Source organism: Lepisma saccharinum, chromosome 14 (assembly GCF_977018435.1).
Source record: "Lepisma saccharinum chromosome 14, izLepSacc3.1, whole genome shotgun sequence".
Classification (NCBI taxonomy): domain Eukaryota; kingdom Metazoa; phylum Arthropoda; class Insecta; order Zygentoma; family Lepismatidae; genus Lepisma; species Lepisma saccharinum.
Window position 1 is genome coordinate 70,179,911 of NC_139242.1, and position 14,192 is coordinate 70,194,102.

Sequence of the window (14,192 nt, forward strand, 5' to 3'; positions counted from 1 at the left end):
TTGTGTTAGTCAATCAAAAATAATAACTCATGGTGCAACAGCCCCCGAGGGACAGGGCCTACCTATTGACTCTGGCCTCACTCCCACATGCCTTAGCAGAAGTGGGCGATCAGTCACATTACGGGGTGACATGTGGTCAGCACAACAAAAACCCCACCCATTGTTGTACGCTTCCCATGACCAGATTACACTTCCCATTCATAGCTCCCAATTTCTTCGCAATGGTGGGTGGCCACAGGTCCCATACACTGGCTGAAATCTCAGAAGAGAAGTTGATATGCTTCCCGCAGAAGACTCAAACCAAGCCCAAAGCCCGACGTCTTAGACCGTATGGACAAGATAAAAAATTAAGCTACGAGACTAACATCTTCCCTAATTTCATTGCATAAATACTTATTGATTTGTATTTTCCCTCCTCTTTATTCCAGCTTACTTGTTCGAATCCTGTTTTTTATTTCCAGTGTCAATCTCAAAAACAAGGTGCAACAAAACCAGGAAATTGTTAATGAGTTAAAAACCATAGGCAGAGAACCGAGAGAGCTACAGAAGAAATTCACAGAGACAGGTCAAGAGATGGACAGAAGAATGCATCTTACCTCATCCTCCTTCATGATATACTCTGCCTGCAGGTCTTCATATGCAAAACTGGCAATTTGAGCACACAACTTGGCCAACAGTTCCAAATTAGATCGATGCAACTCCACCAGCTCCCCCTATGATTCGCATTAAATAAAATCCAGCTGAAGCCACGACCATTCACAGATGTTAGTTAATAGTACAACTGGACATGGAAGGTCACTTTTACAATGGAAATACTTTTTACAGTTTTTTACAGCCATATTGGTTGAGAGAAAAGGATGCTTAATAAAAACCATAACATATAGCTTATGATGTCATTAGTTGGTATTGTCTGCAGTGGTATGTCAGTAAAGGTAACACTAATTCCATCAATTTTGAATTTCTACAAATAGTTCATTTCTCACTGACTCATGCATGTAATACAAACAGCATTTTTTGAAATATGAATTTAAATAAGGTTCTTTGATAATTTTCAGGATTAATTGGCAGAACAACATAAAGACATTGCTCCCATCAATTATATTAAAGTTTATTTTAGTGAGTTTATAATCATATAGCATCAATTAACATTAATTGCTGATAATAATAAATACATTTCAGGGCCCTGAAATCCTGCTGGGTACCCAGTCTCAGAGGCAAAACAGCCTCAAAGTTATGCAAAATACATACATTGTATTTAAAAAATTCTTAACTAAAATGGTATGTAAAAGTAGACTATGTGCGATTTAATGACATATAATTAATGCAAAGCTTACACCTTGGTCAAGATGATGAAGATTAAATGGCTAACCAACTGCCACAAATAAACATTAATAAAAGTAAGTGGAAACTAATCACTTTTATTACTTATTCTTACTGACATCTGCTTTATGGGGGCAATATTCTCTTCACATGAAATTAAAGGGCAATTGGTCTGTGAAGATGTTGAAAGTATCTCACTCATCATCTCCTTGATTCATGTATGGTGGCAAAACTGAATTGTAAGAAAGATGCACTGCATTTAAAATTATACTTGCTAAGGCTTCAAATTTGAATTTCTTGCTGTCTATGAACGTGCTATTCAGAGAATTCATGTTTGCACGCAGGGAAAGCTGATAAAATGGCTAAATAAACATCCTTTCCAACTTCAGATTTGATTTGAGGGTAACAAAATGCTTCCAAAGACTTTGATGTTCCCTCCCTGTTCAGTTGTAATTTCAACCGAAGCTTAAGCAATTGTTTCTTACTTAAGGAATCACTTGCAAATTATTTTGTTAGGACAGCATAAAGCACTCAAGAACAAAATAAACAGTACATGCAACACCTCCACCCTAAAAGCAATTTTCACCTTCTTTGAAAGCAAAGTAATTACGTATTTACAAATAAAAGTTTAGTAAAAAATATGCAGCTGGGTGCTACGTGTGAGAAACAAGTAAGGATTTCCTCTTACTACTGAAGATTGATTGATTTGATATTTTAAGTCCACTTTATGCACAGTAAGGATAATCGGGACTGGACCTACAGTGAAAAGTGGGATCCGAACCACTATGTGCCTCCACCGGGTATCGAACCCGGGACCCCTTGATTACAAGGTGACGATGCTACCACTGTGCCATCGGGGAGGCCTCTAGTACTGAAGAAATTCAACAAGATTGTAAAGAATATTGTGTACTATCTAAATGTTAGTGAACAGTAAAATTTGTTCCAAGACAAGATAATATATATATAAATACACATCTCCTGGTTGTAGAAAGTATTTTGATTGTTTACAATTTGAAACCAGTGACTACACATCCTTGTTTCCTGACAAATGTGCAATACTAATATGAAATAAACAATAAAATTTGTGCCAGAATTACCATACATAAGTGTGTGCATGTGTATACTTTATATCAATTTATGTTATGTTTTTCATTGTAATGATGATTCATCTGATGTAATATTTACATTCTTTTGAATTATGAACTTATTGTGTTGAGCTCTCCCTGACTGATGTACACCAATAACAAGTCTGCTTAACATACAAAAATGTATACATACAAAAATACACTAGATTAAGTGGATTTTTTTCTGTGCTTACACACAACAGAATGACAAAGTACATCTGGTAATTCACTTTAATGCCATACCTTAATATAAATAAAATGCCTGGTGTTGAAAATCTACTGTGCAATAATTTTAAGTTGTAGTATAGTGAAGATACAACACACTCAAATTGAAGAAAAGTGTATACACACATTGACATTGTAAATAAACATTTTCAATAAGGAAGCACACACAAAAACAACAACAAAAAATTAACAATCTTGAGTAACACAGAAAGTTACTGCTTTGTGCATGTTACCTACAAAACAAAGTGCAAACACTGTGCAGTCCTATTAATATACAATTTGAAGTTTTGCAAATCATACAGATAAAAAAAAAAAATACATGTGAAACACAACAACATTTACTTCAATAATGATTCTTTTAAATGATAATGATAAGCATTATAAATTAAAAAAAATTAGCATGTATTAGGATTAAAATTCAGGACAAAAATCATAAAGAGAAAATACTTTTTAAAAGTTTTTGTATAAAGGTACTGTTAGTAATGAATTTACTGCAGAGAAAAATATGTGAAAGAAATTCCTTTGACACAGATGATAAACCAACCTGCGTTTGTTCGAGCTGAGCTTTCAGTGACTCTACTTCATTCTCAAGAAGCTCAACCAGCATTGTGTCTCCTGATGGTGTCAGTGTTCCGGTACTGCTCGCTACTGTAGATAACAAGTTTGGTTTCTGGAGGGCAAAAGGAAGTGGATATTAACACCAATACAGTGATGTTCATAACAAGAAACACAATAAATTTTATATCTAGTAATTGACAGTGTTGATGAGGATCATAAAATCACTTTTCCAAATGCAGATCTAAATATATATGTTACTTCCTTACTGTAAAAAAGCATGCTGATTTATAACTAAGAAATATTAAGAAAGTTCACCTGCTGAAAGCAAGACTGCAACATACATCAACCAGGTGAGAAAGGGAGATATACAGAGAGGGAGAGAGCCTCCATGTAGGTGTAGTGGTAAACGGGATCCCAGTTTTGATCTCTGAGTAATGCATGGGTATATCATTGCATTCATTCCTTATTCATTTCATCAGTTCATTATTCATCCTCATCATTGCGAGATTTTGCCACACTGATATAACATTCGCAGCATGGTTTCTTAGAGAGATTTTCAGAATTGCAACAACTTGTATAAAAGTATTCTACAGTGCTGATATGAAAACTTGCACCAATCTGTGAACAAAGAACCATATCTGGGAGTCCCTCTCGGCGTTAGATTTTTATTGCTATTGAAGTGGATACAATGGCATGCCCAAGGGGGGTGGGGGGGTTGGTGGGGGTCATAACAATAGAGGACATAACTGATGAAAAGCTGGGTGTAGCACAAAATCCCATCTTTTTGGGCAAGGTACACTTCAGGGTCAAAGTTACTTTTTTCCTATTCTCCAGCACTAACTAGGTTCGATCCACAAAATTCACAGTCCGAAATATCATTCAGTAACTCTGTTACCTCCTTGTAATAAGTGTGTGTCTAAATTTTACATGCTGCCATTGTTCTTTGCACAAACACACAGTGGTGCACATTGTTAGTTTGTTCAGAACCAAAGTGAGTTATTCTTTGGAAAACAGGTCAAATGCCAGACATAAGATGGCAGAATGTTTTGGTAATGCATTTTCTTCGCTTAACATCAGCAGCGATGAGAAAATTTGAAATTGACTGTGGTCACTTCCTGTAACTTGCCCATATTGGAAAAAAAAAAAAAAAACGACTGAAGTCAATTGCAGTAGTGAAATAGTTAATACAAGATAGAGAAAAGTAACATGAAATAACCAAAATAGAAATATACGGAAAGAGCCAATAATCTTACTTAAATATTGTAGTGTTTTATTTTAATAGAATAGATTAGAATCAGCTTTATTGAGTGGACATATTTGAATCTTGCAGGATGTTTTTGCAACAAACCCTTGTCAAATGCATATTACAATTATTTTACATTTCACTTTCTGAAATTGCAGTGGAAAAAATAAGAGACAAAAAAAATAAAGCATATAATGTAAACAATGCACTGTTGATATAGAATAAAATCTAAAATCACAATTAATGTACTATTAATACAGAGTTAAAAATAAAAACAACTATTCCGTTCATTGCAGCAAGACAAAACCAGACACCACTGATCGGACTTAGGCTTAATTTGTGTGTTGCAGGGTGAAGCTTGTTGAATTGGTGCTGAATATTCAGTCTGAATTTAATCTCCAGTACTGGGCAAAATTTTCCAGAGGTTGGATATATCCTAGTGTCTACAAAATGGCATTACCACTATCCATGGCAACAGAGTTAAGTATTCATCCCTGCTGTGGGTAACTGATAGATCAATTAATTCAGTACCATATTTTACATACATGTTTCTGCATTGTTTTGAATTTGGTTTTGAACTTATTCTTTTCACGATGAGACTTTTACAAACTAACTTCATTTCAGAGTTTTTCTACAAGTTCACAACAGATTAAACAGAAACAGAATTTCAACTTGTTTGAAATACAGGCCTTCATCTTTGAAAAAAATGCAACTGGTGGGACAATTAGAAATTCCTTTACCCTTTCTATCTGTGAGTCTGCCTTCTCTTCAGATTCTGAGAAGGAGCTAACATGGCACTCCCTGTCGCTGATGCAGCTGAGAACATCTTCCCCCTGAGTGATGGACAGGTTGTCCAGCGTGCTCCTCCTCGATGTGGGAGGTGAAGATCTCGACCTCTTCACAACTCGTGACCTAAGAGTAATTAGTTCCACCATATAGCATATCCTTACATTCTTATAATTAAAAAAAAAAAAGGTGAAATGGCAACATTATTACAAAATTCTTCATGCAACTATTACAATACAAGTGTAACATTATCCTCACATCGTAATCAAGGGTTCCCAGATTCAATACCCAGCGGAGGCATTTTAAACTTTAGGTCTAATTCTGATTAGTCTTTCTATGCATAAAGTGAACTTGAACGAAAATTCAAAGGATAACTATTGTAACTAGAGCTCTTCAGAAAGCTATTAAATTAAGTAACAGTACAAATTACACCCTATCAAAATGTGTTTTTCTAGCATTAATTTTATCCTGCCATGAATTCATTCGTTGCAAGAATTACCACATCTGTGTATTGAGAATTGACTACACTCGCCAATAAACTTAATTTAACCTAAATAAACTTTCAGGTAGTACATTACGGACGGAACAGATTAACTGATATTCTATCGATATCAACTGATAAAGGCATATCGGCAAAATTACCAACACTTTGATGGATCCAATACATCTATATACTACAGGTTGTAATTTAGTGCAAAATTCTGCTATTTTCAAAATTATTTTTCTGAGTAAAAAGATACAATTCATGTGTCTTGTTTTGTAAAGTAAATGTCTCAATACGGAGTGAATTTTTGAAAAGCAAAACTTATTGCAGTCACACACAAATATTAAATAAAAAGAAATATGGTGAAACTACCTAACTGCACATGGCATGAAGGTACAAAGAGGGATGTGGTCCATCTTTTAGTAAATATATAATGTCGGTTTTGATTCGCAATCATGAATGAGAAAAAGATTACATGAAGGTGGCCCACGAAAAATTCAGTAAGGAAAGACAAAAAAAAAAAATCATGCCACACATCAACATCATGATAATTTCTACATATTTAAGAGATACTATATACCCTATTTAATCATTATAATGCACACTTTTTCCAAAATTTTCGACCCCAAAAACTGTGGTGCATATTATGCACGGAATGATTCGGACAGCCAACATGAAACCGTACAGGGTCATTCCATGATTTTGTGACACTTGCATTGATTTTTCATGCTTACGAAATCCTATCTTGTTAAATATCGTTGTAAAGCTTAAATTCTGCAGTTTCTGAATATGGCGACAGTATTCTATTCAAGATGGTGACACTAATGTGCCATGCGTTTGAAATAAGTTCATCACAAAATGAAGGAACCTTCTCCTCTTCCTCCACATAGCAACAGGTGACTGACTTACTGAATAGTTAGGATGTCATTCACTTTTGATCTGAATAGCAACAGTTTTATGACCTACAACTAAGAAAGACATTTCTTGCACCTGGATTATACTGCGCATTGTATACGAGATATAATTGTTTGTTAATTTTCCCCATCATAAACCACGGTGCACATTATATACACGTAAATATGGTACTAGCAATAAGATTTTTAAAAGCTGCAAAAACTAAAAGATTCGCACCTGGCCTTTTCTTTGACTTTGGAGATGGGTGTTCTATTGAGCGGAGGTGATGGAGGCAGCAATGCAAGCGTAGGTGTCACACACGAATCATCCTCATCCCCCCACTCAAAGTACTCCTCGCTGCCTGTGGTGCGGCCACCAGATGTCTCCGATGCCGTCCTGTACTCTTCGTCAGATGAAAATATCGATCGTGGTGTGGATGGTCCTGGTACTTCCTTTTCTGCTCGCATTGAAATGAAACTTGACCTATGGAGGGAAAAAAAATATTAACTTCACATCTCACTATTATTTTGCTTCTATTAGAGCAACATTGTTCTCTTCCAAAAGTTTGGTCCTTCTAGGACTGAGCTGATACCACTTTGCACCGATACCACTGATACTCGAACTGATACCTAGAGGCATACATATTTAGTTTTTGACGAAAACACCAAATGTGAAATTACACATTGTAATGTTAATTTTTCATGTTTCTGAAAGATGTGAGGTGCATTTTCCTACCATGTTTTTTCACGAAATGATGCGAAATGAACTGCAAAATGCAAAATACACTCAAACACGAAATTTAGAGTATATTTACCGACGTGACACTTTCTGAAGTCAGAATTATCATGAGAGTTATGAAATTCACGGAAAATTGATTAATTCTGCTGTAAATATTTCAGAAGCAAAAATGGACTCCTTTATAGAGGAATAAACTTAATATTCTGGTAATGACATAAATGTGCTATTAGAAGGGATATGTTTATTTTGTGTAGTAAGTGTAGTTTTTATATCAAATTCGGGATCATATTCACATTTTTTTAAAACCAAAAGGTCATTTTATATACCGCTTTTTCACAGCTATAACAGAAAAATTGTTTTTTATTTACCGCTTTTGAACTGAAATTTTGCTTTTTTATTTACCAAAAATATGTGCCTCTACAGATATCCAACCACCAGTACCAATGAAGATACTTGAAATTTTAACAATTCATGGTAGTTCAGAATATTCACAACAATCTACTTTTGTTCAAAATATTCATAATTGCTAGGGCTGAGCTGATGTATCATTATTGGCTGATACCAGTGGAAAGTTTGATTGGAATTTATTTACCAATAGTAGCCGATACTTCTCTGACATTTTGTCTTTCATAATGTCTGCAAAAAATGCTATACAACCCTTTCGTGGAGCTTAATTATCCTGTAAATTTACAAAATTCGAAGTTTCATTTTTATTTTGCACCTGTATTGTCATTACTAGTACCCAGGACTTTTCTCCTATAAAACTGTAAAATATGTATGTAATTATGTCATAAAAAATGAAAAATATACAATAATTAAAAATACGAGGGTGGTTTGAAAAGTTGTCGGAATCACCACCAGATGTCAGTGCTAGGACAACGAGGTTCCCGCATAGTAATAGGCCATCCTTTTAATAAACACGTGGCGCGTCAGTGTTCTGGGTAGAGATCTGTGGTGCGGACGTCACTTTGTAGTTGTTCCCGTGCAGTGCTTTGTGAAGATGGAAAAAAATCTAGATTCGAGCGGTGATTAAGTACTTCGTAAAGAAAGGTATGAAAGCAAAGGAAATTCATGCCGATTTTCTGAACACACTGGGGGACTCTGCTCCTTCATATTCAACTGTTGCAAAGTGGACAAACGAGTTTAAATTTGGTCGGGACAGCTTAGAAGATGACCACGTAGTGGTCGCCCAAAATGTACTACTACCCCAGAAATTATTGAAAAAGTGCATAAATTGGTCATGGAGGATCGCCGACTGAAAGTGTGTGAAATTGCTGAAGCTATAGGAATGTCATCCGAACGGACGTATCACATTTTAACACTTGAATTGGACATGAGAAAATTATCTGCAAGATGGGTGCCGCGACTTTTAACACAGGACCATAAACGCATCAGAGTGGACATTTTCGAACAATGTTTGACTCGTTTTAAGAGAAACCAAACAGATTTTTTGCGCCGGTTTGTGACGACAGATGAAACGTGGGTCCACTACTATACCCCAGAGACAAAACAACAGTCAAAGAATTGGAAACATGTTGATTCACCACCACCAAAGAAAGCAAAGGCAATACGGTCGGCCGGAAAGGTAATGGCGTCAGTGTTTTGGGATGCGAAAGGGATTCTGTTGATCGATTATCTTCCCACTGGTCAAACAATTACGGGACAATACTACGCTAATCTCCTCGACCAACTAAAGCATAAGATACGGGAAAAGAGGCCAGGTTTGGCAAGAAAGAAAATCACCTTGCATCAGGACAATGCGCGCCCTCACACAAGTGTCGTTGCCATGGCAAAAATTCATGAACTTGGTTACGAATTGTTGCCACATCCGCCTTATTCGCCTGATTTGGCTCCCTCAGACTTCCATCTTTTCCCCAAACTCAAAAGTTTCCTCGGTGGACGGAGATTCTCTTCAAAGGAAGAACTAATAGCCGAAGTTGACATGTATTTCACAGGCCTGGAGGAATCTAATTTTCGAGATGGGATCAAGGCATTGGAACATCGCTGGATCAAGTGCATTAGTGTACAGGGAGACTACATTGACAAATAAAAAAAAATCACTGTTGTAAGTCGTTTCTTTCTATTCCATTCCGAGAACTTTTCAAACCACCCTCGTATGTCAGAAAAATGCAGAAATATTCCCAGTAGACAAAATTATGCACAATGTACTTTCGAATTTCTCATTATACGGGACGTCAGTATCTTCCAGGGTAGATCGACTAGGGTGGGGGTGGGGTATTAAATGAAGTCAGAATACATTTAACCGAAGAATGTAGTTGGAAAATATTGTGAGGTTTACTGCAATTCTCCTAAGTTTCATTTGCTATATTATGTCAGATTCTTATGTCTTTGTGGAAACTAGAGCATAATTGGCAGCTCACTACAGCTCTGGTAAATCTAAGCAATAAATACACAAACACAACTTTTTTAGGCAGATTTTAACTATATTCAATCTGTAAAACTGCCTACAAAATTGACTCAGTATTAATTCTACTTCACTATGCCATCTCTATTTCAAACTGAACTAACTAAATAAAATAAATCATGGCACATGGAGGATCACTTGTGACTTATTCATAATTCATGTGAATATTACGGTTCAATGTTAAGGATCAGACGTACAAGGGACTACGCCTCATCTCCTTAATGCTCTACCACCGAGCAACCAAAGTGGCTAACAGAAGTCGATAGTAATAACTTCTAAGAAAATCAGTTTCCTCCGTTGAATTTATTTTTACCAAAATGTATACAAATACTAGTGAAGTATGGAACTGTATAAAAAGATGAATCACCACACCTGCTTGAGGAATGGACTAAGGATGGTTCATAGTCTTTCTTCATTCCAGCGATCTCCCTTTCTAGTTTCTCTCCAAGGCTTAAGGGGTGATCTGCAGGTTCCTTCAGGTTGGCTGCCTTCCGCAAGGCCAGGATCCAGTTGCCCCGTATGCCCCCTGTCACGGCCGATAACACATATTTCTTCTCATCCCAGGTCTGCAATAAAATACAAAGACAACTGAATACTTAGGACAGAATCAAAATTATTTTCTTACAAGTGAAAAGGAAATACAATATGATGTAATATATGATGCATTTTGAAAAGATAGGAATGAAAAATCAGCTTGCTTTGTATTTGTTATTTTACATTGCTTTTCTGCTCATTTTTGACTAAGAGAAGTAATGATTAATGAAATTGAGGAAGAGGCACTCAAAAAGAACAGGCATGCCCAGGCCAGGACTTGGAACTTTGGCAGCAGGATTGAAAGTCAACTACTTAACATGATTAGTCATCAAGCAAGTTAAAAAAATTAGTTTGCATCTGTCACAGCTGAACTACATACTGAATCTCACTTTAAACTGTAGGTCCAGTCCCAACTAGCCTATCTGAGGATAAAGCAGACTGTAAAATTTTTGTCATTTTAAAGTTATGTACTTATTGATATAATAATAACAACCCATGGTGTGACAGCTCTCGAAAGGCCTTAGCCTATCTCCCGACTGCCAGTCTCCCTCCCACAATCCTACCTAGAGTGTGGAGATCTTCAACCGGTAATGGGGAGACGTGGTGTCAGCACGTTGAACCCCCAGCCGTTACAGGAGATATCCGTGACCGCATTATGCTACTCACTTGTAGCTCCCCAATTTCCTCAGGATGATAGGCTGCCACCGGCCCTATTCACAGGCAAAGAACCTGGAGATTGAACCTATGCAGACTCGAACTCATGCCATCCCACAGTCGAAGTGCAAAGCACAGCACCTAAGACCGCATGGCATATGATATTGCCTGGCAAATCGAACAATATGAACGAAATGGTTCTTTGAATACATATGCAAACAACAACAACAATTAATTGTAACACTGAAAGGTTCAACATTCTGACCACACGACAGTCATTTAACTTGAATTCATCCTCAAGGAGCTGTGTTTAGTTCCATCAAGTACTTACATTACACAAAACTTGCTTGTCTATTTGTAAAAAAAAAATAATTGTCTTGCCTTTTCTCACGTACAGCTACATACAATTCAAACACTTACCGTAACTTCAAACCCATAATTCCTTGCAACCTCAACTTCATCTATCCTTTGTACTAGGCTCAGGTCGATAATTCCATCCAGAATGCCATTGTCCTCTGCACTTGGGTCCCTGTAGTACATCAATGCAGTGCCCCTGAGGACAAACCAGTATTTGTTCCATTCCTGGAAAAGCAATCATTTGTAAATTAAGCACCACAGTAACAGAACAATACAAAAATCAGTTTTCATCACATATGATTAACTACATGTTGCTTCCTACTCGTTTCACACCCCATTCATTAGGACATTCTAACATAATTAATGTATAATGTATTTGGTTTAAACTGCTGGACAAGATAACTCATCCACCTTACTAGTGTTATAAAACAGATTTCAACTGAATACCGGCTGAAAATGGTACATTGGATCTAGCATCAGAATTGGAAAAGATCTGACATTTAAACTACCACCCCCATTCATTTCACAAAAACAAATTCCCTTACTTTTTCAGGTTTTCCTCGCTCTTTTTCTTCTTAAATCCAGAACATTCTGTGGTGATTTGACAAAGTTTTTTTATTGAAAATATTCTCTCGAACTAACAACCAGGTGAGTTGAGGAGAAGGTTCCAAGCTTTCGAGAGCTAACGTCACTCTCATCATCAGGGTAGAAGTGCTCTCGAAAGCTTGGAATCTTTTCCACAACTCACCTGGTCAATAGCCCAGGAAGCCAGGAAAGCTTCAAGACTTACAGGGTCATCCGTTTGGGATGTAGCTTTTATGTTAATGTATATGTATTGATGCAATTTGCGGTAATGTACATGGCAAAGATGGGAGTTTGCAACAATGACTTCCGCGAGACAATGCAGCAGTAGTTCATAGTGCAATCAGCAGATGGCATGTATAGAGGCGGTACGCGCGTGCTCAGTGTTCAGTGTTGAAACAGAGTGGAGTGAAGATGGTCGTTACACCACAACAACGTGCTCAGTGTGTCGTGTGTATGCACAAAGACCACAGAATCTTGCTGACCTACGGAGGATGATTACAGCTGCCTTTCAGCAAATCACTCCAGAAATGCTGCGTGCCACGTGGCACGCTATGGATTCCTGGTATGATTTGTGCCGCATGCGCGATGGTGGACATGTTGAGTGCTAATGTGCTGTGACATAAACTCCCGACTCTCCTACACATGTCTGTACCGTTTACAACCAATAAGTGTTCATAGTTTCTAGTTAATAGCATTTTACTTTTCTGACATCCCAAACGGATGACCCTGTACTTCAAAGTTATTTTAAGTGTTACATTCCACTTGCTATTCAAGACAAATTTACTCAACAATATTCGAAAGACATGAACAACAATAAACTCTAAAACACATTTTTTATAAAATATCTCCTATCAAGAAGATCGTTCAAATTTAATGACAAATCCTGGCAAGTAAAAAAATGTTGCATTTTCCTGACTTCTTCAGGATTTTGGGTGTAATTCAAAATTCTCTTTTACATGCATTTTTCACTTTTCCCTGACTTTTCCAGGTTTTCAAAGACAGTGAGGAAACCTATAAAATTCAATTTCTTATCTTTGGAAGCTTAATAACAAAGGACTTGTGTAAATTTAACATGTCAGTGTTATATTTTTCTGCAGTAAGAGTTAAGAGTTTTCACTTTCAAGTCTCTCTCATTTCATTCCTGTCTCACATGCATGAATACGTGCTTCTATACCATTATCAAACCTCTGAGGGGACACAATAACTACGGTAACACAATTAATCCTTGTTTACATGTTTGAAACACACTAAAGATGCTGACCAAGGCAGTCTTTACTATATAAAAACACTATACATGTAACACTTCAACCCTATATCAGGGTCTTCAGATTAAAAACTGAACTGAAAGAGATTTTTAATTTTAGTCCAGTTCTTAGTCTGATATAGGGTTGAAATGTTACATGTATAGTGTTTTTATATAATAAAGACTGCCTTGGCCAATATCTATAGTGTTTTCTTTGAATTACAAAAAAGTAATTTTAAGGTATTTACATTTGCTATGCTAGATAAGATAAAATATATTGGAGTCTGTTAAATATTGCCATTAGAATATTCCCCAGAAGTATAGGCGAATATGTCGGAATTGATAAATTTACTGCTTCATCCTGGCAATACACACATGTGTCCCAATATTTGTGGAAAATACTGCTCCAAGTTCAGAATTATGAAAAGTATCACTGTTTGCAGCAACCAACAAAAAATCTATAAGGCAATCAGAAATTCACTCATAATACATTCTGATTTCTTATTCTTCAATGTGTAATTTTCCAGCAAAATTTATTCACATGCATATATATGAAGAGACAATGCACAAATTACCAAGCTACTCACTTTGGCAAGGCTTTGTTTCATAAGCCACCCTTTCTTTATGTTGAGCAAATCTTCAGCCGGAAGGTCGACCCTGAGTTCCGAGTTGCTGGTGTAGCACTGCGTTACAGCATCCAATCCGCAGCCGTCTGGATCACCCCGGACCTTTAAAGGTGCAAAACAAACATTTGTAAATTGAACATAATCTCGGCAGCAGACGGAACTACTTTTTAGCTGACAATATATTTCATATGCAAGTTTACACAGACAACCATGCTAATTCATGATGAATGAATTGAACTTTTTACCTCAGTTGAATACCGAAGTCCTATGTTTTGGGAACTGAATTGGGACTTGGCATTTGAAAACTTCATGAAAAAGGTGTCCTGTATTACATAGGATGACATATTCTAAGTGTTATACACAGACCTAAAGGGGTCGAAAACTTCACAATCCTCT

At 36.7% G+C, this 14,192-nt stretch overlaps 1 protein-coding gene across 1 annotated transcript in view; it reads right to left on the reverse strand.

Annotated features, from left to right (window-relative positions):
• The window catches only part of osp (myosin phosphatase Rho interacting protein outspread), a 209,938-nt gene that overhangs the window by 39,947 nt on the left and 155,799 nt on the right, over positions 1-14,192 (reverse strand). Inside the window, exons 10-17 of the mRNA XM_083134807.1 lie at positions 13,758-13,898; positions 11,406-11,567; positions 10,129-10,363; positions 9,757-9,769; positions 6,872-7,117; positions 5,211-5,382; positions 3,214-3,339; positions 597-713 (exon numbers count right to left, since the gene is read on the reverse strand). Coding sequence (XP_082990933.1) covers positions 597-713; positions 3,214-3,339; positions 5,211-5,382; positions 6,872-7,117; positions 9,757-9,769; positions 10,129-10,363; positions 11,406-11,567; positions 13,758-13,898 — 1,212 coding nt within the window. The remainder of the gene's footprint in view (positions 1-596; positions 714-3,213; positions 3,340-5,210; positions 5,383-6,871; positions 7,118-9,756; positions 9,770-10,128; positions 10,364-11,405; positions 11,568-13,757; positions 13,899-14,192) is intronic.